Genomic DNA, 20,699 nt, shown 5'->3' on the forward strand with positions numbered 1-20,699 from the left:
CACTTTTCCAGGCTCTGGGGAATTTCTCACCGGCTTAGCCCACACTCAAGTTTTCCATCACTTGGGAGCTAAACCTGCTGACCAGACCGACTCCTCAGAGATCGGGCCACCATTTTGAAAGGGTGCCTCAAATTCCATGTGATGTTTGTGGGTCCCCCACGTCCCCCACTGATGGGCAGTGTCTCCACCCGCAAACATCGGCACTACCCCACACCCCAATATCAGGTCGCTGAGGGCCTTCCCTTTTCAGGTTTTCCCATGCCCCCTTTGAGCCCCCCCCCTCCTTCCAGGACCCCCGCCCTTCACCCCCCTCTAACCTTCCAGAGGCCTCGTCACACCCACCCTTTGCCCCCCCCGCCCACCCTTGACACTGCCCCTCACCCTCCTTTCATGGGCATGGCTTCCTTCAGGCCCTGAGCCTTAGCAGTGCCACCCTGGCACCCAGACACCCTGGCAGTGCCACACTGGCACCCAGACACCATGGCAGTGCCACCCTGGCACCCAGACACCATGGCAGTGCCACCCTGGCACCCAGACACCATGGCAGTGCCACCCTGGAACCCTGACAGTGCAAGGATGACAGTGCTAAGGTGCCCGGGTGCCAGGGGGAGAGCCAGGGGGCCACCCTCCACAGTCCCAGACCGCCCAGGGGCCTCCAATGGGCTGGGAGACCCCCAAGGTGCCGTTCTGCCTGTCCAGGTTTGTGCGGACCGGTACTAATCGGCGCGTGGCTAGGGCCTCCCTGGGGAGGCTGATAGATGCCGGGAGCCGGTTAAACGGGCAGGACCCGGACCGCGATGCCTCGGCCATCGGGAAGCCTGGGGGAGGCCTCCCAGCATTTATCAGCCACATCCTCCTCCGATTCCGGCGGGACGCGGATGGTATAACACGCCGTCAGTCATGTAGAACACGCCCTCGGTCCCGTGGTGGGTGCCCTTTTAGCTCGCAGGCCATGTGAGCTCTCCCAGATTGCACGGACATCTCCGCTGCCGTGATGCAGTGGAGCTCCTGTGTGGAGGAAAGTTGGCATGTCTGCATTTGCAAAGCACAAAACTGTATAACGCATCACGAATGGTGTGCCAAGTTCTGAAGGGTTTCCAGAAGGTAAGTAATGAGAAATTATTATTACCGGTCAACAAGTTGCCAACACGCGAAAGGCTTTTGTGAAGCAGTGGTCGTCAGGGCAACCCCACCAGAAACAGCGGCGGGGGCAGTGAATCAGTACGTGACAATTATTGAAAGGGTAAGGGCAGGCAAATGGGATTAAGTGGACAGTGCTTTCCGAGATCCTGGAGGAACACAACGGTCCAAATGGAACATTTCCATTTCATTCTGTGAATCCACCAATGGTTGAGCTTCACGGTTGCAGCCGATGTTGTCTACACCACAGCTAAACTGGGTATAATCAATTTTGGCAGCAGACACAGAAAGTGGAAATGTATTTCCATTGCCCAGCGCGAACATCCTTCATTCTGATCGACACAAAGTTCACACAAAAGGAAAAAACACGGGGCAGGATTCTCCGATTAAGTGCTGACTCCGGCGTGGGAACGGTGCCGTTATATGACTCAAATAATGGCGCAAAACGGCCACCGATCCTCCGCCCAGTGGGGGGTCCAGCAGGCACGCAGCATAAAGCCCCCTGCTGTAGCTGCCGGTACGGCCGGAGACTTGCCAGGTCTGTGGCCATGCACGCGCACGGCGGCAGACGTGCCGTCCAACATGGTGCCGGCTGCGCGTGGCCCCGGCCTGCCAAATAGTGCCCTCCTTTGACCAGGCTCGTCACCCCCGGACCACCCCCCCCCCAAACAGCGCCCCCAGGCCCCGCCAAAGCCCCCGCCTGCCCGCGGATCGGTTTCCCTCCGATTGTGGCGCCGCTGGACTTAGTCCGCAGTCGCCACGCCGAGTTCCCAGAAAAGAATACCACACACGACCAACGGCGTCAGGAACTCGGCCCATTGGGGGAGGGAGCGTCGGGAGGGGGGGGGGGGGGGGGGGGGGGGGGGAGGGCCTCAGGAACTTCCTGAGGCCATCCTGATGGTGCAGAGTACGCCATTTAGAGGGGGAGGAGCATCGCAAAAGCAGCGTCGCCCCCGATATCGGCGCTAATGGGGATTCTCCGGCTGATCGCCGAACGCGATTTCGCCATCGGAGACCGGAGATTCCGGCCCATGGACTTCCGGTGACGGGGATGTGCCAAATGGACGCACATCAGGTGTCTCTCCTCCAGACCAGAGCCAAGTCGGCACTTTTAAGGCAAATTGTGCCCGAAAACCCGAAGGCAACTCAACCTTAACCTTAACCGAGAAAGGAAAGGAATAATCGATCCAGTTCGCCAGTGAACGGGAGCTCGAGGGGTCGAAGGGACGGCAGAAGCGGTAGAAGTGGTCACCTCCGGCCGACCCACGAGGCGAGGGAGGGAGACCATCGACCCAAGCACGGCATCCCGCCCCCACCACCTGGAGACAGGTGGAAGGCATTCCTTATGAAGGAGCTGATTGCCATGAAAGAGGCGATAAAGGTCAAAATCCAGGTGGTGGTCAAGGTGGTGGTGATGGCCACCATGCAAAAAGCGATCGATGGATTAGGGAAGAAGGCGGGAGCTCCAAAAAAAACGATCCATGAATTGGAGAAAGCATCGACAGACCGGAGCGACAGGATCGTCATGGAGGCAGAAGTCAAAAGGTTGATGACGGTCCAAGGGAGCTTGAAGGGGAAAGTCGAGGACCAAGAGAACTGGTCCCGACGCCAGAACATTTGGATTGCGGGTCTGCCGGAGGTGATCGACGGCAGTGACCTGACGGGCTACGTTGCTGGGCAACCTAGTCGGGAGAGACAGCTTCCCCCACCCCCCCCCCCCCTTGATCGACAGAGTGCACATGTCGCTCAGGCCGAAAACCAAGGCGGGGGATCAGCGGAGGTGGTCATGGCGAAGCTACATCGATATCAGGATTGTGAGGGGATCCTGAGGTGGGTGAGACAGACCAAGGCGAGTAGCTGGGAAGGACACAAAATCCCGGTATATCAGGACATTGGGGTGGACCTGGCAAAACACAAGGCCGAATTTCATGAGGCGAAATCAGCCCTGTAAAAGAATGGGGTAAGATTTGGAATGCTGTTCCCAGCCAGGTTCTAGGTCACGTTCCAGAACAATGAGCATTACTTCAACACGCCAGGCGGACAAATTTGTTTGGTCGAACAGCCTGGATAGGGGCAGGCGAGGCAGTGATGAAGGTAGAACACTCTACGAGAGGAGCTAATAAACACGGAGAGTAAGGAGAGGGGGAACTGTGGGGACATCGACGGATGACATCTGGAAAGGGCAAGGACACGACTGGACGGAGCGAGGCAGAAATGGGAGGACGGAAGTGAGTTGGGGGTTCTGGAGTGAGGCACTGAGCAGGGCCAACTCCACCTCCGCCTGCGCAAGTCTCAGCCTCATGCAGTTTAAGGTGGTGCACAGAGCGCACCTAACCGGAACCCAGAGAATGAGGATGATTGTGAACCATGCCAGGGAGGCCTGACCAACCACACCCACATGTTCTGGGCATGTCCCAGACTTGTCGGGTTCTGGACAGCCTTCTTCGAGGTGATGTCCAAGGTTGTGGGGGTGAGGGTGGGTCCGTGCCTGAGAGTGGCAATCTTCGGGGTATCGGTGCAGCCAGAACTACACCTGGGGAAGAGTGCTGAAGGGCAATTTAGCGTGGCCAATCCACCTAACCCGCACGTCTTTGGACTGTGGGAGGAAACCGGAGCACCCGGAGGAAGCCCACGCAGACACGGGGAGAACGTGCAGACTCCGCACAGACAGTGACCCAAGCCGGGAATCGAACCCAGGACCTTGGAACTGTGAAGCAACTGTGCTAACCATTGTGCTACCGTGCCACCCATAATTGACAGCATCAGTGATAGCAATATAAAGGGTTCTGCGCGATATAGTCAATGGGACCAGTGCTGAATCAGCAACCGTGTCACAAACCGAGGGAAATGTAGCATTTTGTTCCAGGCACATCAGCAATCAAGGAGGAGCTATCACTTCAGGTCATATCATGGTGATTGAGAACCTCTTTCACATTCCAGTGATTTACTTCCTCCACAAGCGACAAACAGTTCTCATTCATCAAAGATACGGGTGATTTCTTCAGAAAACCCGAACATGGCAATCAACATATTTTCAACTGAGAGACTAAAGCGGCATTTTGCATTGGCTCCGAGGGAAATAGAAGTGGGTGCAACAGATGGGCAAGCAAACAGACATCGACAACGCCACCGAGTTGAAGTGAACACATCGGGAGAGGCTTTCAAATGTCAAGTGGATGGGCCCCAGTTCGTGGAACAAAGCTTAAGGGAAACCCAATGATTGAAGATCTTGCGGTTTGTGAAATGAGACGAGGATGTATTGAAGGCCGAATGGTCCACCTTGATGTGCTGACTCACGTCTCGTCCTTCAGGAGAGATTTATTATTTTCATAAGAATAGTGCTGCACTTTTATATGCAACCAAATTATTTTGTTTCAGGGAAATGCTTGGAGCTAGATCGGACATTTCAAACTGTTTGTGGAGAAATTAGCCTGCACTAACCCGTGATAAAACTGCTGGCGTGGCACATTCATGAGTTTTCTTCTGCCTGGGGAAGGTGACAATATTGAACTTGCAGACGTCGCTATATTTAAATTTATATACTCTAACACCACAGAAGGTTTAGTTCTGTTCATCCATTCAACATCAGTCTTGCTGCAATTGGTGGCCTTTGACTCAAAACGTTGTTGCCTCAATTCCTCAGCAAGGGGCACTTTATCATGGCTGATACCTCAGTGCACTACTGAGGGAGTGCGGCAGTGTTGGAGGTGACGTCTGTTGGATGCGATGTTAAGCTGAGGCCCCTGGACATAAACGATTCCACGGCACTTTTTGAAGAAGAGTATAGGAGCTCCCTTACTATCCAGGCCAATACTCACCGAGCGGTGAGTGTTTAAACTAGCTGCTTCGCGGATTCGAGTCTTTTCGGCGGGAATTCAGCTGTTGGAGTGGGCGGAGCTACAGAGTCGAGCGGTGAGTGTTTAAACTAGCTGCTTCGCGGATTTGAATCTTTTCGGCGGGAATTCAGCTGTTGGAGTGGGCGGAGCTACAGAGTCGAGCGGTGAGTATTGAAACTAGCTGCTTCGAGGATTTGAATCTTTTCGGCGGCATTTCAGCTGTTGAAGTGGGCGGAGCTACAGAGTCGAGCGGTGAGTGTTTAAACTAGCTGCTTCGAGGATTTGAGCCTTTTCGGCGGGAATTCAGCTGTTGGAGTGGGCGGAGCTGCTTCGCTGCTTAAACAGCGGCCACAGGGTCTCTCGGGATAAATTTGAAGAGCGCCATCACAGCAGAGCAGTGACCTGATTGGCTGGTAAGGAAAGTGCTCCAATTAGCAGTAGCTGGGAGAAATTTATCTCTTCGTGTGTTGGTAAGTATTGTGATTGGTAAGTAAAATCTTTATTCCTTTCACTTATTCATTATTTGATATTATATTTGTAATCAGTTTAGGTAAAGTGTAAAAATGGCAGGAGATCCCAGACCCGTGTTATGCTCCTCGTGCTCAATGTGGGAATTCAGGGACGCGGCCGATGCCCCTGACTCCTTCATGTACGGAAAGTGTGTCCAGCTGCAGCTCCTGTTAGACCGCATGACAGCTCTGGAGCTGCGGATGGACTCACTTTGGAGCTTCCGCGATGCTGAGGAGGTCATGGATAGCACGTCCAGTGAGTTGGTCACACCGCAGATTAGGATTGGTGAGGGAGACAGGGAATGGGTGACCAAAAGGCAGAGAAAGAGCAGGAAGGCAGTGCAGGTGTCTCCTGCGGTCATCTCCCTCCAAAACAGGTATACCGTTTTGTATACTGTTGGGGGAGATGTCTCACCAGGGGAAGGCAGTAGTAGCCAGGCTCATGGCACCGTGGCTGGCTCTGCTGCACAGAAGGGCGGGAAAAAGATTGGCAGGGCGATAGTCATAGGGGATTCAATCGTAAGGGGAGTAGACAGGCGTTTCTGTGGTCGAAAACGAGACTCCCGAATGGTATGTTGCCTCCCGGGTGCACGGGTCAGGGATGTCTCAGATCGGCTGCAGGACATACTGAAGGGGGAGGGTGAACAGCCAGTTGTTGTGGTGCAAAAAGGCACCAACGATATAGGTAAAAAACGGGATGAGGTCCGACAATCAGAATTTAGGGAGTTAGGAGATAAGTTAAAAAGTAGGACCTCAAAGGTAGTAATCTCAGGATTGCTACCAGTGCCACGAGACAGTCAGAGTAGAAATTCAAGAATAGTCAGACTGAATACCTGACTTGAGAGATGGTGCAGGAGGGAGGGATTCAGATTTTTGTGACATTGGAATCGGTTCTGGGAGTGGTGGGACCATTACAAATCGGATGGTCTACACTTGGGCAGGACTCGAACCAATGTGCTAGGGGGTGCTTTTGCTAACACTGTTGGGGAGGTTTTAAACTAATGTGGCAGGGGGATGGGAACCAGATTAGGAAGTTAGAGGTCAGTAAAGAGGCAGCAACTAAAGCTAGTAAGGTACTAGATAATAAACTCATTGTGACTAAGGGGAAGAGTAGACAGGGAAGAGATGATGAACGCAAAGGGACAGGTGGTCTGAGGTGCATTTGTTTTAATGCGAGAAGTGTAGCAGGTAAGGCAGATGAATTTAGGGCTTGGATTAGTACCTGGGAATATGATGTTATTGGTATTACTGAGACTTGGTTGAGGGAAGGGCAAGATTGGCAACTAAATATCCCAGAGTATAGATGCTTCAGGAGGGATAGAGAGAGAGGTAAAAGGGGTGGAGGAGTTGCATTACTGGTAAGAGATGATACCACAGTTGTGATTAGAGAGGGCACTATGGAGGATTCTAGTACTGAGGTAATATGGGTAGAGCTAAGAAATAGGAAGGGTGCAGTAACATTGTTGGGACTTTACTACAGGCCTCCCAAAAGCGAGCGTGAAGTAGAGGTACAAATATGTAGACAGATTATAGAAGAATGTAGGAGCAATAGGGTGGTCGTGATGGGAGATTTTAACTTCCCCAACATTGAATGGGACTCATGTAGTGTTGGAGGCGTAGATGGAGCAGAATTGGTAAGGAGCATCCAGGAGAGTTTTTTAGAGCAGTATGTAAATAGTCCAACTCGGGAAGGGGCCATACTGGATCTGGTATTGGGGAATGATCCCAGCCAGGTGTTTGAAGTTTCAGTCAGTGATTACTTTGGGAATAGCGATCACAATTCCGTAAGTTTTAGAATACTCATGGACAAAGACGAGAGTGGTCCTAAAGGAAGAGTGCTAAATTGGGGAAAGGCCAAGTATAACAAAATTCGGCAGGAGCTAGGGGATGTAGATTGGGAGCAGCTGTTTAAGGGTAAATCCACATTTGAAATGTGGGAGTCTTTTAAGGAAAGGTTGATTAGAGTGCAGGACAGACATGTCCCTGTGAAAATGAGGGATAGAAATGGCAAGATTAGGGAACCATGGATGATGGGTGGAACTGTGAGACTAGCTAAGATGAAAAAGGAAGCATACATAAGATCTAGGCGACTTTAAATTGATGAAGCTTTGGAGGAATATCAGGAAAGTAGGACAAATCTCAAACGCGCAATAACGAGGGCTAAAAGGGGTCATGAAATATCTTTGGCTAACAGGATTAAGAAAAATCCCAAAGCCTTTTATTCGTATATAAGGAGCAAGAGGGTAACTAGAGAAAGGATTGGCCCACTCAAAGACAAAAGGGGGAATTTCTGCGTGGAGTCAGAGGAAATGGGTGAGATTCGTAATGAGTATTCACCAAGGAGAGGGACATGACGGATGTTGAGGTTAGGGATGGATGTTTGAATACTCTAGGTCAAGTTGGCATAAGGAAGGGGGAAGTTTTGGGTATTCTAAAAGACATTAAGGTGGACAAGTCCCCAGGTCCGGATGGGATCTATCCCAGGTTACCGAGGGAAGCGAGGGACGAAATAGCTGGGGCCTTAACAGATTTCTTTGCAGCATCCTTGAGCACGGGTGAGGTCCTGGAGGACTGGAGAATTGCTAATTTTGTCCCTTTGTTTAAGAAGGGTAGCAGGGATAATCCAGTGAATTATAGACCTGTGAGCTTGACATCAGTGGTGGGCAAACTATTGGAGAAGATGCTGAGGGATAAGATCTATTCACATTTGGAAGAAAATAGACTTATCAGTGATAGGCAGCATGGTTTTGTGCAGGGAAGGTCATGTCTTACAAACCTAATAGAATTCTTTGAGGAAGTGACAAAGTTAATTGATGAGGGAAGGGCTGTAGATGTCATATACATGGATTCAGTAAGGCGTTTGATAAAGTTTCCCATAGTAGGTTGATGGAAAAAGTGAAGTCGCATGGGGTTCAGGGTGTACTAGCTAGATGGATAAAGAACTGGCTGGGCAACAGGAGACAGAGAGTAGTGGTGGAAAGGAGTATCTCAAAATGGAGCAAGGTGACTAGTGGTATTCCACAGGGATCCGTGCTCAGACCACTGGTGTTTGTGATATACATAAATGATCTGGACGACGGTATAGGTGGCCTGATTAGCAAGTTTGCAGATTGGATTGGATTGGATTGGATTAGTTTATTGTCACGTGTACCGAGGTACAGTGAAAAGTATTTTCTGCGAGCAGCTCAACAGATCATTAAGTACATGAGAAGAAAAGGGAATAAAAGAAAATACATAGTAGGGCAACACAACATATACAATGTAACTACATAAGCACTGGCATCGGATGAAGCATACAGGGTGTAGTGTTAATGAAGTCAGTCCATAAAAGGGTCACTTAGGAGTCTGGTGACGGTGGGGAAGAAGCTGTTTTTGATACTAAAATTGGTGGAGTTGCAGATAACGAGGGAGACTGTCAGAGAATACAGAAAAATATAGATAGATTGGAGAGTTGGGCAGAGAAATGGCAGATGGAGTTCAATCCAGGCAAATGCGAGGTGATGCATTTTGGAAGATCGAATTCAAGAGCAGATTATACGGTCAATGGAAGAGTCCTGGGGAAAATTGATGTACAGAGAGATTTGGGAGTTCAGGTCCATTATACACTGAAGGTGGCAACGCAGGTCGATAAGATTGGTCAAGAAGGCATACAGCATGCTTGCCTTCATCGGACGGGGTATTGAGTACAAGAGTCGGCAGGTCATGTTACAGTTGTATAGGACTTTGGTTAGGCCACATTTGGAATACTGCGTGCAGTTCTGGTCGCCACAGTACCAGAAGGATGTGGATGCTTTAGAGAGGGTGCAGAGGAGGTTCACCAGGATGTTGCCTGGTATGGAGGGTGCTAGCTATGAAGAAAGGTTGAGTAGATTAGGATTGTTTTCATTGGAAAGACGGAGGTTGAGGGGGGACCTGATTGAGGTCTACAAAATTATGAGAGATATGGACAGGGTGGATAGCAACAAGCTTTTTCCAAGAGTGGGGGTGTCAATTACAAGGGGTCACGATTTCAAGGTGAGAGGGGGAAAGTTTAAGGGAGATGTGCGTGGAAAGTTTTTATGCAGAGGGTGGTGGGTGCCTGGAACGCTTTGCCAGCGGAGGTGGTAGAGGCGGGCACGATAGCATCATTTAAGATGCATCTAGACAGATATATGAACGGGCGGGGAACAGAGGGAAGTAGATCCTTCGAAAATAGGCGACAGGTTTAGATAAAGGATCTGGATCGGCGCAGGCTGGGAGGGCCGAAGGGCCTGTTCCTGTCCTGTAATTTTCTTTGTTGTTTAATTTTCTTTGTAATAATAATAATAAATAACAATAGTAATCTTTATCCAGGTCAATAACAATAATTGTGTCACAGGGAGGCTTACATTAACACTGCAATGAAGTTACTGTGAAAAGCCCCTAGTCGCCACATTCCGGCGCCTGTTCGGGTACACTGAGGGAAAATTCACAATGTCCAATTCACCTCACAGCATGTCTTTCAGGACTTGTGGGAGGAAACCGGAGCACCCGGAGGAAACCCACGCAGACACGCGGAGAACGTGCAGACTCCGCACAGACGGTGACCCAAGCCGGGAATCGAACCCGAGTCCCTAGCGCTGTGAAGCAACAGTGCTAACCACTGTGCCAATGTGCATATCTAACCCTCAAACAACATCACTGAGTACAATGTACATTATCTGGCCATGATCACTTTGCTGTTTGTGGGACATACCTGTGTACAAATTGCTCGGTGCATTTCTGCATTACAACAATGATTCCAATTCCAAAATACTGACCTGGAGGAAAAAAGAACTTTGTGATGTCATGAGAGGGGCTTTTTTTATTTATTCGTTCATGGAATGCATCACTGGCCAGACCAACATTTAAAGCCCACCCCTAATTGCCCTTGGGAAGGTGGTGGTGAGCCGCCTTCTTCAACCGCTGCAGTCCATTGGTGTAGGTACACCCACTGTGCAATTAGGGAGGGAGTTCCAGGATATTGACTCAACAACACTGAAGGCACGGCCGATATATTTCCAAGTCAGGATGGTGAGTGGCTTGGAGGGCAACTTGTAGGTGGTAGTGTGGCAACTCGGGGATTTTCACAGTAACTTCATTGCAGTGTTAATGTAAGCCTACTTGTGACACTAATAAAGATTATTTTTATGTACCTTCTGCCCTTGTCGTCCGAGGTGTTAGAGGCCTCATGTTTGGAAGGTGCTGTTGAAAGAGCCTTGGTGAGTTTGCTGCAACACATCTTGTCGATGGCACACACTGCTGCCATTGTACGTTGGTGATGGAGCGACTGAATGTTTAAGGTGCTGGATAGACTGCTGATCAAAGAGGCTGCTTTGTCCTGGATGATTTTGAGCCTGGATATTGTCCAGGCCTTGCTGTATTTGGACACGGACAGCTTCATAACCTGAGGAGCGATGAATGGAGCGGAATATTGTGCAGTCATTAGCGAACATCCCCACATCTGATCTTATGATGGAAGGAAGGTCATTGTGGCACAGTGGTTAGCACTGCTGACTCGCAGCGCCAGGGACCCGGGTTCAATTCTGGCCTTGGGTGATCATCTGTGTGGAGTTATCACCTTCTCCCCTTTTCTGCGTGGGTTTCCTCCCACAGCCCAAAGATGTGGTTAGGCAGATTGGCCATGCTAAATTGCCCAGAGTGTCCAAAAGGTAAGGTGGGATTACGGGGAAAGGGCAGAGGATTGGGCCTAAGTAGGGTGCTCGTTTGGAGGGTCGGTGCAGAATCGATGGACCGAATGGCCTCCTTATGCACTGTAGGGATTCTGTGATGATTCTATGGGGAAGCAGCTGGAGATGGTTGAGCCTCGGATACTACACTGAGGAACTCCTGCAGTAATGTCCTGGAGCTGAGATGATTGACCTCCAACCATTACAAACATCTTCCTCTCTGCCAGGTATGACCCCAACCAGCGGATAATTTTCCCCCTGATTCCCGTTGACTCCAGTTTAGCGAGGGCTCTTTGATGCCACACTCGGTCAAATGCTGCCTTGATGTCAAGGGCAGTCACTCTCACCTCACCTCTGGAGTTGAGCTATTTTATCCTTGTTTGAATCAAGGCTGTAATGAGATCAGGAGCTGAGTGGTTCTAGGGGCCCCCAAGCTGAGCGTCCATGAGCAGGTTATTGCTGAGTAAGTGCCACTTGATAGCTCTGCCAATGGCACCTTCCATTGCTTTGCTGATGATTGAGAGTAGACTTATGGAGCGGTAATTGGCTGGGTTGGATTTGTCCTGTTTTCTCTGCACAGGACACACCTGGGCAACTTTCCACAGTGCCGGGTAGATGCCAGTGTTGTAGCTGCACCAGAACGGCTTGGCTAGGGGAACGCCAAGGTCTGGAGCACAAGTCTTCAGTGCAATTGCTGGAATGTTGCCGGGCCCCATAGCCGTTGCAGTATCCAGTGCCTTCAGCCGTTTCTTGCTATCAGTTGGAATAACATCGCCGTTTCGGCACTGCCGCTGGGTCAAAATCCCGAAACTCCCTCACTAACCGCACTGTGGGTGTACCTACACCACAGGGACTGCAGCGATTCAGGAAAGGGGCTCACCATCAACTTCTGAAGGGTAATAGGGGTTTAGCACAGTGGGCTAAACAGCTGGCTTGTAATGCGGAACAAGGCCAGCAGCGCGGGTTCAATTCCCGTAAAGGCCTCCCCGAACAGGCACCGGAATGTGGCGCCAAGGTTTTTTTTCACAGTAACTTCACTGAAGCCTACTTGTGACAATAAGCGATTATTATATTATCGTTAATCAGGGAATGGCAAATAAGTTGCTGGTCCTGAGGAGGAGGCCGAAATTTGTTTCTTCAACTTATCGGCCACCGTAACAGCAGAGCTCCACCAATCTGCCGGTTTGACACCGCTATCCCGATCCTGCTGCTATCCCGGATCCAGGTTTAGGATTTCACTGATCTCCAGCAGTAGACCTCCTCAGCTGACAGCTCTCTCGGTGCGAATGAAAGAGTCTTGACTTCAATACCTGACCCAGGAATGAAAGTCTCTTCACTGAAAACACAACCAGAATCCTTTTGTTGTTTCTCATGTTCCCCATTTGCCAGTTCCTAAGCATTAGAATGAAATCAGTCATTGGTAAAAACATCCCTCCGAGGCTGAACCTGATAATGTGAGGAACCCTGGGCTAGATATTCAGGCAGGGGGTCATGGTACCTCCGCCAGAACAGGTGGGCTCGAGGCGCACATGGTATTGGATCCAAGTGAGGCTTCGGGCCTCTCTCACACGAAGCCGATAAGTCGCAGGTGGCCAGCGTGACCCCAGGCCCTCAGGGTGGCCCTGGGAGAGACGGAATGAAGTTCAGGATTGGTGGTTGGTTGCGGGGGGGGGGTTATTGAGTCATAGGGTTGCCAAGCTGCCACGGTTGCCCTGGAGTCTCCAGGAATTGAAGATCCATCTCCAGGACACATCAGCGTGGAGAAGAATAATCGGGAAGTTACAGAAGATAGTTTTGGTTTGTTATTGTTCATTGAATATTTCTTGTTACTGTGATTCTTTCTGTTGCTGAATTCAGGATGGTTGGTGTAGTGTTCACAAAGACCACAAAATAGCTTGAACGTGAACAGATCTGTAAATTTATTAACACTACAAATTTGGATTGGACATGTACTCCTAAAGAATACACAGTTGATCATTAACATATAACCTACACTCATCTAGAACTAACCTTTATACTATTATAAACTATGATCTGCTCTTACTTACACTATCTTTACTTCTGACTGTCTCTAGCTAACTCCTGCACCACTCTCTCCCCATAAAGCTTAGCATCAATGCCTTTTACACTTGTAACTGTGGCTCCCTCTAGTGGTTATTCTAGATGTTTCATTAACCCTTGCAGGCCTGAGATTTATGATAATACCACAGTTATCAGACATAAAAATATTGAAAATAGGGAAGAAAGGCTGACTGGCTGACAGCCAAGCATTATCCAATTGCGTAATTAGTCTTTTTGCTTTCCAGTTGGTGTTGGACGGCTGTGCGCCCCCAGGATTGAACGAGTTGGCTGTCAAATAGGTGGAATGTGGGGGCAGGTCATGTAGCGAAACCTCCAGAAGTACATGTGATCACAGCTGGCAACCCTACCTGACTGGGAGAGGGCGGCGGGGGGGAGGGAAGCAATTGGGAAGGAAGGGGAAGTAATCAAGAAGGGGTCAGGAGCGATTGGGAGAGGGGGGGAAGAGGTTGGGAGGGAACATTAAGGCAGCTGGGGATGATCAGGAAAGAGGGAGGTGATCGGGAAGGTGGCGACAGTGAAGAAGATGGAGAGAGGAGTGGAAGGAATTCTCCGTTAATGAATTAAATGTTTCCTCATGGTTCAGACTGGGGTTTGTTACTCAGGAACAAAAATACATTAATTATTATTGTTACATAATAATAATCTTTATTAGTGTCACAAGTAGGCTTACATTAACACTGCAATGAAGTTACTGTGAAAATCCCCTCGTCGCCACATTCCAGCGCCTGTTCGGGTACACAGAGGGAGAATTCAGAATGTCCAATTCACCCAAGAAGCATGTCTTTCGGGACTATGGGAGGAAACCGGAGCACCCGGAGGAAACTCACGCAGACACAGGGAGAACGCGCAGACTCCGCACAGACAGTGACCCAAGCCGGGAATCAAACCCGGGACCCTGGCGCTGTGAAGCCACAGTGCTAACCACTGTGCTACCGTGATGCCCATTAATTAGCTCATACGGACCTCCAGGTTTCTGATCTGGAAATCAGATCAGAATTAAATATTTAGTGGCTGGTAGCAAAACCTTGGAGGAAATCTTCAGTTTGGTGACTGGTTCAATGCTGTAATATTGGTGTTCAGGCCTACCTGCTGTTGGTGTTTTTCGTCTGACTGACCGTGAGCTTTCCTCAGCAGGATAAGGAGAAGATCTCAGCCTGCGCCCCCTAAACAGCCGGAACAACTACTTGACGGTGCAACGTTTCCAAACTCCTGGTGAGATAGGGATTCAACTTTAGATGTTTAAAATCAATGAGTTAAAGGCTTCATTAAAGAGGACGACTTGCTTAAAACAAGCAGACGGAGGATTTTCAAACGTGTGTTTTGATGTAATTCGGGCATTTTAAACTAAAGCTGCACGGTTTCAGCACTGAACAAGCAAACCTTCCTGATCAGTGTGAAAGCTGAGGTTGGATGTCTCTCTGAGATTACATAGATTAACATAGAATTTACAGTGCCGAAGGAGGCCATTCGGCACATCGAGACTGCACCGGCTCTTGGAAAGAGCACCCTACCCAAGGTCAACACCTCCACCCTGTCCCCATAACCCAGTAACCCCACCCAACACCAAGGGCAATTTTGAACACTAAGGGCAATTTATCATGGCCAATCCACCTAACCTGCACATCTTTGGACTGTGGGAGGAAACCGGAGCACCCGGAGGAAACCCACGCACACACGGGGAGGATGTGCAGGCTCCGCACAGACAGTGACCCAATCAAACCTGGGACCCTGGAGCTGTGAAGCAATTGTGCTAACCACAATGCTATCGTGCTGCCCCATAAATTTAGAGTAACCCAATTATTTTTATTTTTCCAATCAAGGGGCAATTTAGCGTGGCCAATCCAACTACCCAGCACATCTTTAGATTGTGGGGGTGAGACCCACGCAGACACGGGGAGAATGTGCAAACTCCACACGGACAGTGACCCAGGGCCGGGATTCGAACCCGGGACCTCAGCGGCGCAGTCCCGGTGCTAACCACTGCGCCACATGCCGCCCTCAAGATGCTGTCACAAAACGCCCTTGTCAACCATTCATACACCCCCCCCCCCTGTGTGAAACATAGAGAATGGGAGCAGGAGGAGGCCATTCGGCCCTTCGAGCCCGCTGCGCCATTCACTGTGATCGTGGCTGATCATCCAACTCAATAGCCTAATCCCGCCACCCGCCCCATTTCCTTTGATCCCCTTCGCCCTAAACGCAACATCTAACTGCCTCATGACGACATGCAATGTTTTGGCCTCAACTACTTCCTGTGGTGGCAGAGTCCGCAGGCTCACCACCATCTGGGAGACAACATGTCTCCTCACCGCAGTCTTCAATGGTCCGCCCCATATCCTCAGACTGTGAGGCCTGGTTCTGGACACCCCCACCATCGGGAACATCCTTCCTGCATCCACCCTGCCCAGTAACCCCCCCACCTCCCCCCCCCCACCCCCGCCCCGCTCAGTCACTGTGTGAGTGACAACGAGCCCGCGCCCCTGAGCGAAATCACTGCCTGAGGCAAAGCTGGAAGCACGCTATCGTTTTGTTGCCATCAACACAATGAAGTTGATGAAAATAATTTTTTTTAAAAACAAGGTTAGTAATATCGGGAATTCCGTAGATTGTCCAGGAATGGATGATGCTCCGGGGGTTGCCGGGAGCTGGGACGCCCAACCTGAAAATCAGCCTGGAGGCTTGTTTCGTCAATCACGTTAACAGGGAAAGCTGGACAGAGAGTTGGGGGACAAGGAACTGACTGGGTTAAGGAATTAAAGAAAAGAAATCACCAAAGGTCCAGCACGTTCATGATGGGCCAAATGGTCTCCCTCTGCGTCGAGAGTTTCAGTGATACTTCAGTCTAATTTATGCCACTTGAATCTGCATTAATTGTCAGGTGGTTAGTATTTCTGATGCCAAGTGCCCACACTTCAAACAGAAAACATTTTTTGAAACATCTCTCGCCTGGCGAGAAATATTGAGGTTGGTAGCACGATACCTGAGCTCTGGGGTGACTGATAACTTTGGAAGAAGAGACCTTGAAAAAGGAATTTAGATTTATACAGTGCCTTTCGTGAGCTCGGGACATGCCAAAGCATTTCACAGTCAATGAAGCACTTTTGAAGTGTACTCACTGTTAGATACGCTTATTTAGGAAATAGAAGTTAACTTATTAAGTCTGTCAAATAATATTTCTTTTGAATTCTTTCATGGGCTATGGGCTGGGCCAGCGTTTGTTGCCCATCCCTAATTGCCTTGGACTGAATGGCATGCTGGTCCATTTCAGAGGGCAGTTTGGAGTCAGCTACATTGTTGATGGGTCCGGAGTCACATGTAGGCCAGACCGGGTAAGGATGGCAGATTTCCCTCCCTAAATGAAGGCCATGAGTGAACCAGTTGGGCGTTTACAAAAATTGATGGTAGGTTTCGCGGTCACCAATACAGGGGTTGGTTTCCAATCTAGATTTAGTGATTGGATTCAGGTTCCACCAAATGGCCTGGTGGGATTTGAACCCGTGTCCTCAGAGCCTTGAGCCTTTGGATTGCTAGTCCAGTGACATTGCCACGCCGTCACCATATCCCCAGATTGAAGCACTCCATGAGGTGAAAGAGAATCATAGATTCATAGAATTTACAGTGCAGAAGGAGACCATTCGGCCCATCGAGTCTGCATTGGCTCTTGGAAAGAGCACCCTACTTAAGCCCACGCCTAACAGGTGGGGTTACTGGGTTATGCCCCCATAACCCAGTAACCCCACCTATCCTTTTTGGTCACTAAGGACAATTTAGCGTGGGCAATCCACCTAACCTGCACAACTTTGGACTGTGGGAGGAAACCGGGGCACCCAGAGGAAACCCACGCAGACACTGGGGCAAGTGCAAACTCCACACAGACAGTCACCCGAGGCTAACCACTGTGCCGCTGTGAACTAATTAAAAACGAACCGTTAAAATCTTGAGGGGGCTACTTGCTTAATAAGCTTAAATCTGATGCCGGGAGTGAAACATCTCCCCAATCTATTAGCGCTTAGCAGACCTCTTGTCGATTATATCCTGCTACCCTATCCAGCCATTAGCCTCGGTAATCTCTCAAATTGCCTCAATTATGCCCCCCATCTCCCCCAATCTCAGCAGAACACCCTTTACTATGACAGAGTTCCCAAGCCCCATCGTTCCTGTGACCTTGACCAGTGAAACCAAGTGAAACCTGGGCCAATTAGTACCAGAGATTTTCTACCTATCATTTTTCTTTGTACCTATCAGCGTATGGAGAATGTACATCCATCATTCAGACTGGACCAAAACTGAGTCCCATGGATATGCTGACCTCCTTCTTAAAATAAATAAACCACGTTCAATTCCGCTCATGGTATGATTACATATGTAGATCTATACTAATTACATATATTCAAGTTAATATAAAGGGGCAGTGATGGGGCGTTCACTTTGAGAGCAAAGGTACACTGAAATGGAACACTTAAAGCTATATCATTTTAACTGGTATTTTTAATGCAATTTGTCACTTTTTTGGAGGGTGTGGCGATAGTCCCTTTAAGGGCAACACAGCAGAGTAAGGGGTCACCCGGCCTAGGTGACCAATTGGGACGCAGAATGGGGAATCACCCGGGGGAGGAGTTCTCTGAGGCAGAGTTATTTTAGAATTAGATGCAGACATGCTGCGACGGCGGTTAGCACTGCTGCCTCGCAGCACCAGGGACCCGGGTTCAATTCAGCCTTGTGGGTGACTATCTGTTTGCTTGTTCTCGCCGGGTCTATGTGGGTTTCCTCTGGGTGCTCCGGTTTCCTCCCACAGTCCAAAATACGTGGATTGTCCGTGCTAAATTGTCCCTTCGTGTCAAAATGTTAGGTGGGGTTACTGGGTTCAGGGGATAGGGTGAAGCGTGGGCCTACACAGGGTGCTCTTTCGGAGGGTCGGTGCAGACTCATGGGCCGAATGGCCTTCTGCACTGTAGCGATTCTACTCTTGAGGATCACGGTAAATAAATCCCTCTCTGTTCACCAGTTGAGTCTCTGAAAGTACATCATTACAGAGGGGAATGTTGAATTTTGTGGTTGTTGGGCACAGGATGACTACTGCAGGGAAAGGTTTTTATTTGCAACATAGCACCAGGAAGATGCCATTCAGCCATGGGCATCGCAACAAGTGTTTGTCTTGCTTTGGGAGACTGCGAGGGAGAGGACTTTACAAAATCTAACTTTAGATTGTGGTGTACTGTGGTGTTCACCCCCTCCCACCCCCCCACACCCCCCACACCCCCCACACCCCCACCCCTCCCCAGCTGCTGGCCCCAAACAGATCCTTAAAAAAGGTGATGAATGGCTTTCACCTGGAATAGAACCTTTCCTCCCACCCTCTCAAGGCATAATTCATCTTTTCCAATCTCAGGAACTCTGTCAAGTCCCCCAAACACGCCGAGGACTTAGGTGGCACTGCCGACCTCCATCCTAGCAGAACCCGTCTCCAGGCTATCAGAGAGGCGAAGGCCAAGATGTCAGCCTTCCTCCCCTCAAGAAGCTCCAGCGAGCCTGACACTCCAAACATCGCCTCCGATGGACATGGCTCCACAATCTCCGACGGTCTCAAAAAATGAGACCAACAACTCAACCAGCTTAGGGCAGGACCAGAATATGTGTGAGTGGTTTGCCGGCCTCCTTAAATAATGCTCACACCGGTCCTCTATTGCAGGGAAGAATCCACTCATGCTCACTCCAGTTAAGTGTTCCCTGAGAACTACTTTAAATTGTATCAGCCTCAGCCTGGTGCAAGAACATAGAACATAGAACATCACAGCGCAGTACAGGCCCTTCGGTCCTCGATGTTGCGCCGACCTGTGAAACCACTCTAAAGCCCGTCTACACTATTCTCTTATCATCCATATGTCTATCCAATGACCATTTGAATGCCCTTAGTGTTGGCGAGTCCACTACTGTTGCAGGCAGGGCATTCCACGCCCTTACTACTCTCTGAGTAAAGAACCTACCTCTGACATCTGTCCTATATCTATCTCCCCTCAATTTAAAGCTATGTCCCCTCGTGCTAGACATCACCATCCGAGGAAAAAGGATCTCACTGTCCACCCTATCCAATCCTCTGATCATCTTGTATGCCTCAATTAAGGCACCTCTTAACCTTCTTCTCTCTAACGAAAACAGCCTCAAGTCCCTCAGCCTTTCCTCATAAGATCTTCCCTCCATACCAGGCAACATTCTGGTAAATCTCCTCTGCACCCTTTCCAATGCTTCCCCATCCTTCCTACAATGCGGTGACCAGAATTGCACGCAATACTCCAAATGCGGCCGCACCAGAGTTTTGTACAGCTGCAACATGACCTCGTGGCTCCGAAACTCAATCACTCTACCAATAAAAGCGAACACACCGTATGCCTTCTTAACAACCCTCTCAACCTGGGTGGCAACTTTCAGGGATCTATGTACATGGACACCGAGATCTCTCTGCTCATCCACACTGCCAAGAATCTTACCATTAGCCCAGTACTCTGTCTTCCTGTTATTCCTTCCAAAATGAATCAGCTCACACTTTTCTGCATTAAACTTCATTTGCCACCTCTCAGCCCAGCGCTGCAGCTTATCTATGTCCCTCTGTAACTTGTAACATTCTTCCGCACTGTCCACAACTCCACCGACTTTAGTGTCATCTGCAAATTTACTCACCCATCCTTCTACGCCCTCCTCCAGGTCATTTATAAAAATTACAAACAGCAGTGGCCCCAAAACAGATCCTTGTGGTACACCACTAGTAACTGGACTCCAGTCTGAACATTTCCCATCAACCACCACCCTTTGTCTTCTTCCAGCTAGCCAATTTCTGATCCAAACTGCTAAATCACCCTGAATCCCATGCCTCCGTATTTTCTGCAGTAGCCTACCGTGCGGAACCTTATCAAACGCTTTACTGAAATCCATATACACCACATCAGCTGCTTTACCCTCATCCACCTGTTTGGTCACCTTCTCAAAGAACTCAATAAGGTTTGTGAGGCACGACCTACCCTTCACAAAACCGTGTTGACTATCTCTAATCAAATTATTCCTTTCCAGATGATTATACATCCTATCTCTTATAAACCTTTCCAAGTTTTGCCCACAACAGAAGTAAGGCTCACTGGTCTATAGTTACCGGGCTTGTCTCTACTTCCCTTCTTGAACAAGGGGACAACATTTGCTATCCTCCAGTCTTCTGACACTATTCCTGTAGACAAAGATGACTTAAAGATCAAAGCCAAAGGCTCAGCAATCTCCTCCCTAGCTTCCCAGAGAATCCTCGGATAAATCGCATCCGGCCCAGGGGACTTATCTATTTTCACACTTTCCAGAATTGCTAACCCCTCCTCCTTATGAACCTCAAGCCCTTCTAGTCTAGTAGCTTGAATCTCAGTATTCTTCTCGACAACATTATCTTTTTCCTATGTGAATACTGATGA

General features: G+C 49.5%; 1 protein-coding gene across 1 annotated transcript in view; it reads left to right on the forward strand.

The window, feature by feature from the left end:
• LOC140425828 (uncharacterized) overlaps window positions 1-20,699 on the forward strand; it is a 217,992-nt gene that overhangs the window by 158,591 nt on the left and 38,702 nt on the right. Inside the window, exon 10 of the mRNA XM_072510224.1 lies at window positions 14,389-14,466. Within this exon, the coding sequence (XP_072366325.1) occupies window positions 14,389-14,466 (78 nt within the window). The remainder of the gene's footprint in view (window positions 1-14,388; window positions 14,467-20,699) is intronic.

This window comes from Scyliorhinus torazame, chromosome 6 (genome assembly GCF_047496885.1).
Source record: "Scyliorhinus torazame isolate Kashiwa2021f chromosome 6, sScyTor2.1, whole genome shotgun sequence".
NCBI classification, from domain to species: domain Eukaryota; kingdom Metazoa; phylum Chordata; class Chondrichthyes; order Carcharhiniformes; family Scyliorhinidae; genus Scyliorhinus; species Scyliorhinus torazame.